Here is a 16736-nt window from a genome sequence, read left to right as displayed (position 1 = left end):
GTCGCTACACACTGCCGCTAAAGGACACCTTGTATTCAAAATTAGCTTTGACAGCAACACAGAAATGGGAACCGACTACATAATAACTTCTCCGCTTAAAGAATCAAATGATCTCTTACTCATGAAAACTTTATTTCTTATCTTTGCATATTTTTAGACACACAAAACCACAAACAGTACACATTATACCTCTCTTTCATATTAATTTCCAACCTTGGCATTCTTGGAAATCTATATAGGTATTTTGTTTCGTGTAGGCAATGGCACAAACACCATGGTATGCCTAAACATATATACGGTTTTAATCTTCGGTGTTTCACCGAAAGAAGATCTGTTTACACCTTAATTTTCAAGTCCAGACTCTAAGTGTCTTTTTCATACACATTGAAAGGGGATGAAAAATGCAGCTGTCAGCTTCACCTCTCTCAGTTGATAATTGAAAAGATAGACTAGATGGCACTTTCATTCAGGAAGGGGTGGGGTGAAAAACTAAAAATATATTGCAAATCATCAATTGTCATAGGAACAGGAACACCTGACTGTAGACAATTGTGGAAGTCCTTTCAAGTATCAAGGAGACATTAGTAGATTTTTATAATTATGCATTCTCTTTAAGTTGCTCCCCTTTATCAGCTGCCAGACACAGGTGCTTTTGTTTGGAGATGAAGTGCACAGATGTAGATCTTTCAGAGTAGAATCTTAAAAAAAAACAAAAAACATTTTATGCAAATAATCTTTAAACTGTGTAAACACACAAATGCCTTTTACGCTTTATCAAAAAGTTCAATTGTATTTAGCTTCTGATCATTTTTATCCTTAATGTCAGTACTTTTGTTTATAATCCAGAGTAATTTTGTACTTGATTTTTAATGCTTTACTTTTTACATTGCAAAAATCGCTGTACCGTGTTGTTTAAGCACAATTAAAATGATGAAAGTGAAAGCAAAGTCAAACTTTCTGTCTAATTTCCCAGAACAGGCAGAAATCCAATATCAAAGCAGGAAGGCAAAGTCTGATTAAATCTTGACTAAACAAAGCTTAAGATGCTTCATTTATATAATCTCGCCAAGAGATATCTCTCTCTCCAAGCTCTCTAAGATATTTGGCTCCCGGCCACAAAGATCATCTAGCAGGAGGATTTAGCTGAAGTCCAATCCTCAAGTCACTTCAGCGGATTACTGAACATTTTAGTTTGTTAAATAACTGTTTATCAGACATGAATGCACAAAAATCTGCATATTTCTTTTCTTTATTGCTTATAACTGACAAAATGTTGCCTTGAACTTATGCTTGCAGTGTTTTTTTAAATGAACGTAAAAATGTAATTATGTATATTCATGTAATCCTTGGAGAAACTGATAAAGCTGAAAGATGCTGCTGAGTCTGTAAATTGAAAGAAAGGCTAAATGTTGTATCGTACCACACTCGGCATCAATTTAATATAGTCAATAAGAATTAGACAGTATGAGTAGCCTCACATGACATGACTGATCCACTCCACTGTTGGCCATTATGTTAAATGAATGTGTTTTGTCAGATGGCGAGAACACTACACAGCTTAAAGCTAATCATGAACATTAATCTCTATTGTTGTTTAACATTTGCAACAATGACGAGGTGTATGCTCACCTATTGTTTTAAATTATGTGTTCTCTGATTCTCAGAGGTGTGTCACAGTCCGCTAGTATCCAACCTGCCACCATCATCGTTCAGGAGCTCATCACAATTATCCGGCAGCCATGGACCCGGCTTTGCCAAGCTGAACCGGAGAGAAGGTGAGTAACAGTAATTACTGCATTGTCTTGGCTGAAATGTTTTTGATCAATAAATCAAACTCCATTAGCTTTCCACATGGATTCTCCTAAGTGTTGTTCTTAGGGCACAAGGTAGGCATTACTTTTCATATTAATACTTACTCAAACGAAAGTGTGAAACTGTGTGATATGAGCGATTCTGCAGATTTTAGCAACTCCATCCACTGCTGTGTTTCAGCAACCCATGTACAACTGTCAATATGAAATTGGAGGGCATAACTCTAAAAGGAGCTGTTGTTAAGAAGCTAGATAAACTAAAGTTTAGTTTTTCTATATAGCACAGATTCACAAACACTTATATTATGGTAAAAAGCCCCTTAACACCTACAATATTAGAGAGTTAATGCCAATGATTTAACAGTCCTTTTTGCACAAGGACAGCATGATGCTTGGGAGCAAGATAGCTCTGAAATAACCAAGGCTCAAGTAGCAGCAGTCATCTCCCTCCCACACACTGGAGGCTTAGGGGTAAAGAAAGGAAAGAAAAGCAATACCTCTGTACAGGACAGAGTAGACAAAAGGTAATGACATGTAGTTGTGGCAGAGATTGCATGCAGAGTTTAAAAAAATAAATAAATAAAAATTGAGAGTCATTGAGAGTCCCACTGAAGTTTCAGTCTATTGCAACTTGACCCAGCCCTAACTATAAACTCAATCAAGAAGTTTTAAGCCTAATTTCCTGAACTCAAACTAGGAATAGTTTTCACAGCAGAGTAGACCAATAGCTAAAAGTTCAGCCTCCCATTTTATTTTTGGAAACTCCTGCAAGTAAGCCTGCAGTTTGAGAATGATGTACTATGACTAAATATTATGGGCTGATCATTCAAGAGTTTGAATCCCTTCTACTCACAAATTAAATCTGGCATTGACATTTAGGAGAAATATGATCTCTCTCCCTCCTCCCTGTTAGTGCTCTCAGTGTGGTTTTTAAACTCAACTGAATAACTTCACTGGGAGCTTTGAGAATAAGCTAATAACAAGAAATTATTATGTATAGGCTAGAAGTTAGAAATGCATGGACTAGAATATAACCAGTGTTGTAAGTGGTGGAAAAGGGACAAAAATTAAGAGGTTTCAATGCAAAACTTAATAAACAACCTGAACCTAAGTTAGTTGGATTATAGAAGTCAGTCACAAATCCAAAAAACAAATATAAACAGCAGAATCAAAAGTCACCCAGCAAACATGAGGGACGACAACAACCAAGCAAGGGACACAAAAAAATCTAACAGAGGTCAGAGGAAATATATGGCTATTTATACACTAAGTTAATTAGGACAGAGTGGAAACACCAGGGGAACAAGACACAGCTGAACCAAGTCTGAAAATGAGACATGAGGGGGTGTCCAAATTCACGGGCTGCATCCTCCTGAGGCCGCATTTGTAGGCCAATTACGTCACAGCGATGCGACGAAGGCTGTCCAAATTCGTAGACTCAAATGCAGCCGACAAATGCATCCTCATTTTCCCCGAATTTGAAGGATGGGTCGGTGTGTCCTTCGTGGCCTACCATATCCCAGAATTCATAGCGCGGCTCAACCAATTCCGTGTGCGAATTATTTAGGACCCAAGATGCGGCAGCTCTGGTGCAAGTGAGTTTATTTAGCAAAAGTAGACACAAACAGAGATGGTGAGGGTGAGCTTAAAACTAAGAAAGCCTAAACTGGGAACAACTAAGGAAAAACAAACCTGAAATTTTGAGACAAGAAACCGAGATAGGAGGAGGAGGAGGAGGAGGAGGAGGAGGAGGAGGAGGAGGAGGAGGAAGAAGAAGAAGAAGAAGAAGAAGAAGAAGAAGAAGAAGAAGAAGAAGAAGAAGAAGAAGAAGAAGAAGAAGAAGAAGAAGAAGAAGAAGAAGAAGAAGAAGAAGAAGAAGAAGAAGAAGAAGAAGAAGAAGAAGAAGAAGAAGAAGAAGAAGAAGAAGAAGAAGAAGAAGAAGAAGAAGAAGAAGAAGAAGAAGAAGAAGAAGAAGAAGAAGAAGAAGAAGAAGAAGAAGAAGAAGAAGAAGAAGAAGAAGAAGAAGAAGAAGAAGAAGAAGAAGAAGAAGAAGAAGAAGAAGAAGAAGAAGAAGAAGAAGAAGAAGAAGAAGAAGACGACGACGACCACCACCACCACCACCACCACCACAGGGAAAAACCACACAGGATGACGGCGGGAGAAACGCAGACAAACCAGCAACTAACAGAGGCAGACACAAGATTTAAATACACAGAAGGATAACGAGGGAATGAGACACAAAAGGAGGGCACAGCTGGGAGTAATCCGGCCTGACGAGACAGGGGAAAAGTAAAGTGAACACACTGAGATCAGACACGGATCTTCAAAGTAAAACAGGAAACACATACACGTAATGACATAACCCACAACCTTAACACAGACTGGGGGACACAGAACATAGGAACATGAACCATGAAACAGAAGAGTACAAACACCCAAGGTAACCAAAACCACAGAATAATAATAATAAACTAAAACATAAACACGGAGTCACAGACTCCGGATCATGACAGGTACTAAGTTTTAAAATTACTCTTATTACTCTTTCTGGGTCACAAAATAAACTTTTAACATATTTTCAGGCGAGAATGTAGCTGTGTAAACTTCAAATATGCTCAGTTTATCAAGATATCACATGTTTGCAAAACGTCTTCGGAGACGTCTGTTATCCACCAGCTTGATAGCTAGCCGGAAGAAGTATTATAAGTGACATTTTCAATGCTCATATTTCAGTCTGTGCTTTCACCGGTGCCTTCTAGTATAAAAGGAATCCTGGGCTTCCAAGACTTTTAAAATAGAAGGTGCGATCCTCCAAAATAGATTCATAGAGCGTTCTCCTATTGTGTCAAAGATATTATATATTTCTTAAAGCTAATAAAAATCAAATAATGGATTTGAAAGCTTCTGAAACCTTTTCATATTTCTGTGACTCACCACTGAATCCTATGATGAAAAATAGAGTGGATGCAATCATTTATTTATTTATCTGCTTATTCAAATCAATAACTTTTCCATCTTATTAAATACTGTTATTTGACCAGAATTGGGACACTGATGCAAAATGTAACCAGCTATGGGAATCCTTTCCACTCTGATCAAGTCATAACTTTTTAAAATGTATCCTCTTCACGCAGATGTATAGATTTTATTGTAGATAAACATTCTCATTTTCACTCTTTAATTCCACTGGTGGGTTGAGCGAATTTCCTGAACACGCCTCAGAGGTAGCTGTCTTTAAACCAGATGTATGCACTTCAGAACCCCAGGATCCTGCCATCTCATTGGCATTTACCAACATTTTGTTGTTTTAGATTAAAATTTTTCATGACATCTACTCGTCATCTCAGGAAACAGGCTCAAAGGTAACAGGCAAGGTTGGTGATGTAGTTAAGCCAAAGAGTGTTACAATAGTTTAACTATTCTATCCCTCCCTCTGCTATACTCACAAGTATTCACATATAAAATTTAGAAGTTTAACATTAATAAATTATTGCTGCATCATTGTCATTTTTTTTAACTCTCCAGTGTTTTCCTTGAGCAGATGTAGAGGGAAGCTCTCCTTTGTTTCTGCTCTGATGGTGCAGCAGCGCGTCTGATGGTGCAGCAGCACGTCTGATGGTGCAGCATGCAACATTAAAGACACATTTCAGCTGGATTCACAGCTGACACCTTGTGATTTGACTAATCGGCAAAGAGAATATTTTGCAAACACATTAGAAGATAGAGGTCAACAACTGAATGTGTGGCTACGTGGTCACTGGGAAAAAATTTTGGTGCATCAGTCACCATCATTTGGCTGCTTTACACTCAAACCAGAGACATAAATCAAAAAGGAAATTTGATGTCTTTGTCTTTGACACAACTCAGGATGTGAATGATTTTCACCACCTAACAGACAGCAGGAAGCGCAGCCTGCAGGTTTCTGTTTCCTCGGTGTGTTTGATGGCAAAAGCTGTGAGCAAACACACCCACTGTGTTTCTCCACTTCTGTCAACCTGTTCCGTTTGTTTGCGGATCCGAGTTTGATCTGCATAACAGAAGATGTGTTGCTTCTGAAGGAAGATTAAGTACATCTGAACAACATCAGTTAGTTTTTCTTTTTTTTTTCCCCGCACGGCTAAAAAAAAATCACCAAGGAGATGAAGATAGAAGAAAACTTGGAATAAAAACGAAACTGAAGCTAATGATGTGCGTCAGATTTTGTGCAAACAAGAAACTACCATTTCTAAATCAGAGCACTCATTTTGCCTGTACATGTGTACTGTGTCACTCTATGGTACTTAATTTGGCTCCACATTTTGTTTTGGCATATTGTTACACTGGATATCCTTCGTGATGCAACCCGCAAGTTAGTGAAGTTTCACTTGTTAGGGAAATATGTTACCCACCATAGGGCCTTACTCATATTGATTGGTATATACACATGCACAGCAAGATACAGCTGATTTGCATGCAAAGTGTACAATATGTTTTAAACATGAGACAGTATGGAGCCTCTGAGCTGAGAGGTTTAACTGTTTGCTAATACAGAATCTTGCAGGCTCTACTGTTTAGTATCAGTGAGGATTTAAGTTATTGCTAATAATAAGAAATGCTTCATTTACTTATCTCTTGCACTAACAGCTGGGATCATTAAGGTTACAAAGCCTTATTAGTTTTCTAAATCTAAAGCTGAATTACTATGGATTCCTTAACAGATTGCATTTCGTTTTGAAAGTATTAACACAAAAACTAGGAAGAATCCAAAATTTGTCCATGTTAACAGATTAATTAACCAGAGCTGCTTTTATTTTAAAGTCCCAACTGTTCTCCAAAGAAATCAGTGAATAAATCAGCAGCTTCTGTTCATTTACGTCTCCTCCAGCTGCTGCTAACACTCCTCATACTCTATAGTTATTCTCTAAGGAGCCACCTTATTCAGAGTTAATTTACCAGCACATTTAGCAGACTCGTATGGAACAACACAGATGTTTAAGAGAAATGGATTGCTAATTTTGCTTCGAATCACTGCGCATCAGTCTTGTTGCACTGTTAACCCCAGCATTAGCCTGTGAGCAACCATGATTATGCAAATGTTGCCTAAACCTCTAACTGGCCTTCTTCATATCCTAAAACAGTTATTGTTTCCTTATTTTACTGTATTTTGTTTATTATTTTTTTGCAAATTTAATTTAAATATTTGGGAACAAATTATTGGAAAAATAAAATGGAGCTACCATGTGTTTATTATTTCTATGATTTCTAAAAAATAAATAAATAAAAATGAGCTGAAGGAAACAAACTGTTTAAACATTAACTGATTTCCCACCAAAATCAAATCAGAAAAACTGCTTTAACATTTAGAAACGTGCACAACCTATTCAGCCATGTAATTCTGTGTGAACTGCAGGCTAATCAGGAGTACTTAAATTAGATGAGAGTAAATGCAGGGGTGCACTGAAAACAGATCTCATCCAAGAAGAAGAAAAGTTTATCCTACTGTAGCTTGCCATGTCAACATATACTGTGAAATCTCAGAAGTAATGAAATAATGATTACTGTTGTTTTTACTGTAATAGTAACAATAGTCATAAGAATGCTAATCTTGTCATATCACCTACCTTCATGATATCATTTTTTTTCTCCAGTGTCCAGCATGGACACCAGCAAACGCTGCAACCAGTGAAACTGTCACAAATATTAAACCAAACCTTCACAGTCCCGGGTTCTTGTTTACTTTTTATTAAGTTTTGGTTCTTGTTTAGATTTTACTGTTTGCTTTTATATTTGTCTAAATTCTTATTGTTTCATTCCCCCCCTTATCAGTTCCCAAGTAGCATATCCTCTATTCCTGCCTTTATTCCTCCCATTAGAGATGGGATCAGAGGAGGCGAGGAAAAGATGCAAAAGGAGAGGAGTCAAAGCAAACAAAATGTAACAAAATGAGACCTGTTTGACTTGGATCAAATATTTTAAAGTGTCAATTAATTATGATGTTTGATGCAATCGGATCATAAATAGTTTTGTTCATCGCCCAACTACATCTCTACTTTATGACATATAATAGTATTAATGATATTTTTTACATTTATGACTACTTTTAATTCATTTCACAACATGTGATAAGATATTATACCTTCTTTTGAATATACACGGAAACAGGGCTGTCAAAGTCCAGTCATATGATATGAATCATATGAATAAAACCAGTGAGTTGCTAAAAGAGCACTCGTGGTTTGTTTACAGTAGTGCTCCAGTCTTTGGGTTTGTCTGTCCTGACTTAATTTTTTCCACCTGCCCCATGTACGTCCCCATGTATGTCCTCCATGTGTGCATGCATTCTCTTTGTCAGATCATGTTGGACTTTTGTAGAGCCAAAAACTCAACAATTCACTTTTCTTTTTAAAACCTGCTTATGTGTCCTGTGTTTGGGTCCTCTCTCTCTCACCCAATACGTTAATTCTGATCTGTTCAACCTGAAAGCTTCAATTGCTACACACAGAAATTGCTGCAACATTCAAGTACAGACAAGATAACTTGCCATTTTTTGGATAGGTTTGGTGAGCTGCGGTATACAAGATTTGGACAGATGAGCACACCTTGGAAAAAAAAATCAATCAAGCAGCTGATCAGACAGCCCAATTTTTTTCTTTTTTTCCCATTTCTATTAACTTATGATCGATCAAATGTCCAGAAAGAACAGTACTTTTTAATCTTTAATTAGATCTGTCCAGTTTTTCTCAGCCTGACATAATTTATGCAGTGAGACTGACATGCTTGATGTCTTTTGTCCATTCCTTGCTTTTCCCCATTTCAATCTTTTCCCTTTTTTCCTCACATAGCAGAAATAATGGGAAAACAGACTTTTGTTAGCTACATGCAGCTAATTGTGAAGCTGTCACTATTGAGGCAATCTGGCCATGGCATTGAACACATCTGAACTACCAGATGAGGGTATTCAATCATCTGTCTCTTTGGACAAACATGCAGGGCCCAACTTTGAGGTCAGCTTCAAAATCCTAATGTGTAATCTCACTGTAATTAAGTAGAAAAGCTGGAAATCAAAATGATAATATCTCGTTTGGAGGGAAATTGATTCCTCGAAGAACTATCAGATTCTGGTTCCAAAAGGGTTGGCTGTGTGAAAGTAATATCACTGGCTATGCAAAAACATTTAACTTTTTCTACATTAAATTGGATTTGGGAGGCCTTTAATGTTCTCGGAGAAAATTCTGGAACTTCCTACTCCTTGAGAAGATACAAAGGATTAAGTGAGCAGAGCAGAAGTGATTTTTCTTTAATTTTTGCTTAAGTCTCAAACTCAAACTTTTAATTCTACTGATACCAAGTGACTCAGCGGGCTTTAATCACAGACTCAAAAGTTTTTCACAAAAAAGCAGACACTGCATTCATATATTTCTATTATCATTGTCTTTCATTATAAAAAGAATTGTGCTGGGAAGATAATGATACTGATGATATTTGGTGATATCTGTATGCATTCTCCTAAATCCACATTTAAACCTTTCAATTCTGTGTATCACTGTACCTTACAACTCATCACAGGTGATTCTTCGTCAGCCATGAAAAATGTGATAACCATGTATGTACGGTGTTTATTTAGGAGGCTCTATACTGCAAAGACTGCCTGCTTACCTCTGCTTTCTGACTCAATTTAAACACAGCACTTACAATATCAGATCCCAGGACACTTTAACATCAGCTGTACCTCTTATTCAAACTGAGCTTGGAAAAACTGGATTTAAATACTTTGCTGCCTATAAATGGAATGAGCTACAAAAAACCCAAAACAAAACACAACAAAAAAACAAAGAACTATGGCGTAACATTCTCTAATCTCTCTAACAACAACAACAACAACAAAAACAACAACAACAATAATGAACAATAGATTTGTCAGCCAAAAACACACATATAATTGAGCACAAGCTGCTTTAACATCAGAACGAATTATAGCTGTTTTTGGTATAATCACACTTTCTCTATAAGGACCGTTTCCTTTAACCTTCACAAAGTTGTTCAGTGTGTTGAATAATATTTTTTATGCTTTGATTATAATTTCAGCTTGGCCTGGGATAAAAAGTGACTGATGCTGCACAATTGACTGAGAGTTACAGAACCCCTGAAGTCCAAAAAGACATTTAAAAATATATATTATGTGTTCAAATTATTATCTTGATAAGATAGTTGTCTTATGAGAACAAATTATCTTATTCAAACTGGGGTTGCTGATTCATCAAATAGGAAGTTGCTAAATATTGTTTTTTCTTACTAACAAAATACGTTTGAACACTTGTGTACTGTTTATATCTATAGTTACATTAGATATTGTTTTGTTTTTTACTTTGATGACAGATTTGACTTTTTCATATTATTTTATTTATATATTATTTAATTGCTTTACCCATTATCCTTAGTGTACAAGGACAGTTGTAGGCTACAGAAGACATTAGTGCAAAATATATAAATAGACATCTGTGAACAGATCCTCTCATAGGTTGTCCTCTGTGTCCACATATGGTCTAAAGATCAGTCATTACTGGGCAGAATAAAACAGCTGTCTATAAAGGACATGATCCTCCCATAGTTTTACTGCTGTTCTGACATTGTTTCTACTAAGCTTTCAGTGGAAACAACTTGTATTCACAGTGACAGTCACATCTATTAGTGTGGCAGATATATATAACAAGGTGTCTGCAAACATGGGAAACAACTCTAGTGTTGGTTGTCTCTTGTGTCTAATTGTGTTAGGTTTTAAATATCTCTTTGTGTTCATCTAGCGTTCTGTTAAGGACTCTAAATTACCTTTATTCTGAATAGTGCAATACAAATAAGTTTGACTTGACTTGCCTATGATTATACTTACACTATATGGTCAAAAGTACTGGGCCAGGACTCTTAGTCCTTAAATTATCCTGTAGTCACAACCTGCAGGATATTTTTGAGATAAAGTGTTAATGACTAATTTGCAAACAAATTAAAAGAAAAAATAGGAAAAAGAGTTATGAACTCTATAAGAAAGGCAGTTAAGTTATGAGCCGAAAAAATCAGATCTGCTAATGAGGGAGAAGCAGGATTAATAAAAGCATCTGTTTATAGTTTGTATACAAAAAACTTTTTTTGGTAACATCTATTGTTATTATCTAATTTCAGTTGAACGTGACCCAGTACTGCAAACATAAAAATCACCTTTTGGTATTTTAATAATTGCCTGTCAAGCTGTTTGTTTTTGTTTTTGCTTGTTTGTCAGTGAAATTGTGCAAACATGTCATTTGTTTTTCCAAAGGAAACATAATGAGGTAGAGGCCAAATAGAAAAATGCTGGTGCAGTGCCTTATAGCTTTCTTTAACATTTCTGACAGGAAGAAATCATCCTGGGAGGAAGAATTCTTTGATTTTATCTTGTCTTCACCGTATTATGAGCCTCTGCCATGTACGGTGGTAATATGGAGCCCATGAGCTCAGGGCGCAATTATTGTGTACTTGAATTGAAATGTCTTAGTTGCAGCTTTTATTATGCACAGAAAATATTTTAAGCCAGAGATTAAACTCTTTACTCCAAATTAAACATTAAAGAAAGAAGCTGATAAAGCATTTGCATTTAAGGTGCTTGTACTACAAAAAGAAGTTTGTTTAGTGAAATCAGTTTCGGAGGAACTTGCTCAAATTTGCCTGAATGCTTTTTTGTTCTTCTTAATTATGAAATTGTATTTAAAGCATTCAGCAGATGTTTTTGTATAGCTTAGTGCTTCTTGATACTATTTAATTTATTTTATTCCCCTTTGGTGTTCTTTTAGTCTTAACTTTCTTGAGAAAAGTTTAAAGGTATTGTACTGTCAAGGTTTAACCATTTTTTTTTTTTGAAGCTCCAAAAAATATATAATGAGATAGAAAAGTCAACTCTCAATTCCTCTGGTTATTAAGGGTGTTTTTCTTTCCCTCCCCTCTCTCTTTTTCCCTCTGCCCAGGAGCTGGAGGTTGGTCTCCTCTGAGTTCAGACAGATATCAGTGGTTGGAAGTCGACCTGGGTGGGCGGACACGAATCACTGCTGTTGCAACACAAGGCCGCTATGGCAGTTCTGACTGGCAGACAGCCTACCTGCTGATGTTCAGCGACGCAGGGCACAACTGGAAACAGTATCGACAGGAAGGCAGTATAGGGGTGAGTTTGTTGTAATAGCTCAGAGTCATCAGAGTTGGAGGAAAGTGAGCCTGAAGCGTGACTAAAGAAAACAACATTTTCTGAAAAAATCAAGTAAAGGTGTTAATGTATTAAGGTTTCCATCATCTACAATTATGTGAACATTTTGAGCTGTGGAAATAGAGAACAAATCTAAGTCTTCAGGTGTTTGCTATTAATTTACTGCAGAGGGAGAGCATCAAGAGAGATTTAAAATGTGGAAGTCAAACCTCTAGTGTTAAAAAAAGAAAGAAAAAAAAATCAGGATGGTGTTTCATTTATTTAGTGTATTGGTTAAGTCAGGTTTTTTCTAATGCTAATCAGGAGAAGTTGTTTCATCCATCCACTGGTTATATGAAGTGGGAACAGCAGGCTAAGCAGGTTATTCCAGACGTCCTGCTTTCTAGGAATGCTTTCCAGTTCCTCCTGAGGGATCCCAATGTATTCCTCCGCCAGATATATAATCTCTAGAGCAGGTTCTGGGTCTACCTCAGGGTCTGATGGAGGTAAATATCCACAGAAAGACCCTCAAACTACTATAGTGTTCATGACCATTATGTTATTATTTACTGGTTATGAAGTTTTAATACTGTAACTATGAGCTTTATGATCTTTCGCCCTGCTAGCTATACTAACAAGTTGACTGCTAGTGTCACAACTCTAACTCCACATGTTCAACTCAGTAGTGAATCCGAATGCAGGACGCAGGGCGCAGGATCTATTGATTAATATTTGATTATTATTGGCTCCACTCACCACTGTCTTACTTTTTTTTCCCTCTTCCTCTTTTCCTGTCAGTCACAGAAGAATAACTCCTCTTTGTTGTCATTACATTTGCTTAAACAGAATCATGTACACAACTTCGACGGCAGTGAGTGTAGTCGGATGGAGCCCCTTGAGGGAGGTCAAGTCTCTTGTACACGGCCACTGTTGTAGTTTAAAGTTTGTCAGCCCTTGGGGGTCTCCCCACTGACCTGGGGCCCTAACAGTTTCTAGTTTTAACTAGTGGCAAATGGCGCCTCTGGGCACATATGAGACACCCTAATTAAATGCCTGAACCATCTCAGCTGGCTTCTTTTGACCTCTGACTTAACTGCACTGGAGATATTGCCCTGAAGCGGGAAAAAAATAGCATCAATTTGCCGCCCTGTGGGTTAACCACACGCCAAGACAGACACTAAGGTCAGGTGCAATGTGACCCAAGTGGGGTGCAGTGGCAGGGGCCTGGGGAGACTGACCAGCTGAATTGCAGACTGATTTTGGGGGATTTCGATGTGAAGGGAGTTACTGTTGAAAAATATAAAACATACATTATTCATTTTATTGTAAAATATATGCTTTTTAATTTTGTATTATATAAATATGTGTATTTAGTAAGGTGCCAAGCTTGCATTCCCTCTTCTGACCTGACCAAATTTAGGGGAACCAATTCTAAAAAAAATCCCCTGCAGTGTTAATTTAGGTGACGCTGCTTTCTCGTCATTGGTGGCAAAGATCCAATGTTGTTTAATCTGCTAATATAACATCAGTCTTCAACACTAATTGGTAGAGTTAAAGGTTGGGTGGCATTTAAAAGTTTTACATATATATATATCAATTTTGCCCTTGAGAATGTTCCATGTTATTTTGTAGAATTGATAAACCAATTTTTCCAGTTGTGGCAAGGACAGAAAAAATTACAAAGATTTTTATATTTTCAGTTATTCTTTTAAAGGTTTAAAAAAAAAATGCTGAAATTAAAAAAGGAGTCTAGAACCACGTGGAAAGAAACAGTGCAATGTCATGGCAGTGAAATTGAAGGAGCTAAATGAAATTTAGCTATTGTTACTTTCTTTCTTAAACCTCTGTGTTTTTTCTCCTCTATGTTCTGATGTCTTCTTTGGTGGAAGCAAGACTGAAAAAATTATGTTATTATAACAGCATTAATAATTTAGAAACTGTTAAAAATATATGACCGAGAGTGTGTTCTTAGGTGATCTTGGGCTTACATCCAAATGCATTGTCTTGACTAAAATGCTGGATCTAAAACAGAAATCTGTTGAAAGTAAGCAGCAAAAATATAAAATATCAGAAGTCAGTAAAGCAGATAGCTTTTCAGTCAACTAAATAAAAAGATCACCTTTCCAGGAGTCTGCATTTCATTACTAGTGATAATTTTGCTTGGCCAGAAACTGAATATTAACAACTACCTTCCAGTTTATTCAAATGTACAAAAGCCAAAGTAATTAGCATCGCATTTTCTGATCACTTTCTAAGATCTAACAACTTTTTGCTTAAACCACACCTAGTGGGTAATGAATCCCAGTCATGCTGATGCTGTGGCAAATAGCTTTATTTTAAAGATTAGGAGAGTTAAGACTTTCACAGCAAGGGTAAAACTAATGTCAGCTTAATACTCCTTCTGAGGGAGAACAAAAAAGACTTCTCACAGCTTAAGAGCTTGTTGATTTCACACACAGCATAAGTCGGTATAAATCTGTGGCATGTCTCAGAAGTCCTTCCAAAGCTCTGCATATTAGTCAGCCTAGTTTATCACGGCTTTCAGGGTACAGAGTCGACTGCTGAGCAGCTTCATCAGTCACAATTCCTCCAGGACCTCTTTTTCCTTTAAGCTTAGAGGACAGAGTTTGTAAGGCTGAGTGAAGCGCTCATTCTCCAATTTTCGCTCTCATCGTCTCCTCTTTCATGCTTCGCATCAGCTGTTATGGTATAAAAGAGCAGGTTGTGTTGGGGATGTATATACTGTTCTAATTAAGAAATACAAATTCTTTAAGTGTCAGTAGAGGTAAATTTACTAGATTTGCATAACATATTTTCATTTCCTTCTGATGCTGATTGTCTCTTAAATATTTTTCTGTTAATGTTAGTGGAGCAGATTTGTCCTGGTCTATGTTATGACTCCTGGATGTTCATTGACTTTGTAGGTTTAGTAGTGGTTAAAGTGTTCTGAAGCAGCATTCTGGCACCTTCAGTTCACAAGCAATTAAACCTTATACACAGAATAATACATATTATGATTTAATTAGTTCGTTTTTTGTGTGCTGCAGATTGACAGCATGGAGATTTCTTGCCCAGTAATAAGAAAATAATTACATCCCACAGCCCACTTACACCTTCAACACATCCCTTCTGTTTTCTCCTCCCTTGAATTTGTTCATAGTCAAAATGTAAATAAAGTCTTGGCCACAATTTAAATGAAAAAACGTTTCTTTTTTAAGAGGCCGGTCATTTCAAATGAAATTATTCAAGCAGCTCACATATCATCATATGTAAACATGGATGCATTTAGCATTTCTGTGCAGTTTGTCACAAAATGTGTCCTCTATCAAATTCACATTTGTTCTACATATTTGACACTTTGAGTGTCATCAGTGACGTTTAAAAAAATGGAAACTTAAACTATGCATATATTGTCTTGTTCATTTTAAACTACTGTTTGTAAAGCAAGTGATATCTAAACGTGTGTTGCTGAATTATGTTTGGTGCACAGTATAACAGTATATACATCCCCAACACAACCTGCTCTTTTATACCATAACAGCTGTGGCATTCATGGTCAAATGTTAGGATGTAGATCAAGGGTATTAGATATGAGTCTATATTTAAGGTGATGATGCCTCAAAAAGCAGTGAATATGAGCTGATCACAACCAGCTGAAAAACCTACTGCTGCTCACAAAACAAGTTATTATGAAAGAAGTATTTGCTCCCTTTGGATCATCATACATATGTTAATGTAAGATAAAGATAACCTGAGTAATAATTTACTATTATTATTATCTAACCAAACCTACCTGGCACTTCAAACAAGGTCAAGAAGTCCAATGCAGTGATTTGAATTAGCGGCTAACCTCATGCTCCACACCCTCCTGTCAGAGCCTCGAGCAAGTGGGGACTGAATGGTTTGTTTAAGGGCTTTCCAGCTGGGCAGATGTCCTCCATGTGAAGGACGTTGCTCACTGAGCCATCCTTTATTTCCGCGCAGAGCTACAATTCTGCTGTTTAGGTTGAGTTTACAGTATTTGCATATTAATTAAAAATAATGATCAGAATAGGTACACAAAGTAACCTTTCAAGTGAAACATTTTAATTGAAAAGCACCAAGAGAGGGAATATTAAGAAAAAGCATAAGCACTTGTATTTTAGGAAAACAGACTAGGTTCTGCAATTTATAATGGAAGTCATTTACTTATTAAAAGTCTTTTACTTATGTCCCTGTTGGGTTCTGGGAGGGAGAAGAAAAGAAAAACAGTCAGCTAAAGGTTTAAAACGTACATAGAGGAATTTTAATGCATCACGTTAAGTCCAAGTTGAAGCTGAAACGCTAAAACAAAATGCAGACAGGCTGTTTTAGGATTGCAGAAGTTAATAAATGTTATTCTCCACGGACCACATGTTTACCAAAGCATTTAACGCACATAAAACTACAACTACTGCTTCACAAATCTAATTTTCTACCTGATTGAGAAACCATTCACCAGAAACCTGGCCCTATCTCAACAATATTCCCTCCATTAGGAGAAAAATCAAACACATCACTTCTCACAGATACCTTGGGGATAGTAGTTCAGCTTCAATGAAGAGATGAAATGTTCATTTTCTGTAAGAATCCTACTACAATAAATGTCCACAGGAGGAAATTTTAGTTATCTTTGTAGTGTCTCACAAACAAAATATGAGTCGACTGATGCATGAATGCAAATTCACAAAACCAGCTAACTGTGATTTTATGTCTTTGTTTGTTTT

At 36.7% G+C, this 16736-nt stretch overlaps 1 protein-coding gene and 1 long non-coding RNA gene across 4 annotated transcripts in view; one reads left to right on the top strand and one right to left on the bottom strand.

The window, feature by feature from the left end:
- Window positions 1–16736, top strand: part of LOC309720566 (contactin-associated protein-like 4) — a gene marked incomplete at its 5' end in the record, with an annotated part of 80858 nt that overhangs the window by 17163 nt on the left and 46959 nt on the right. For all 3 annotated transcript variants that reach the window (XM_082557599.1, XM_082557598.1, XM_082557600.1), the window contains 2 exons: window positions 1665–1775; window positions 11780–11973. In XM_082557599.1, coding sequence (XP_082413725.1) covers window positions 1665–1775; window positions 11780–11973 — 305 coding nt within the window. The remainder of the gene's footprint in view (window positions 1–1664; window positions 1776–11779; window positions 11974–16736) is intronic.
- On the bottom strand, window positions 416–3545 carry LOC309720568. Its single transcript, XR_014280521.1, has 3 exons — window positions 3504–3545; window positions 1630–1759; window positions 416–698 (listed from the first exon to the last, which is right to left on the bottom strand). It is a non-coding gene; the product is annotated as an uncharacterized lncRNA (long non-coding RNA).

Source organism: Aulonocara stuartgranti, assembly GCF_965226115.1.
Source record: "Aulonocara stuartgranti genome assembly, chromosome: 13".
Classification (NCBI taxonomy): Eukaryota; Metazoa; Chordata; class Actinopteri; order Cichliformes; family Cichlidae; genus Aulonocara; species Aulonocara stuartgranti.
This window is presented reverse-complemented; position numbering and strand designations above follow the sequence as displayed.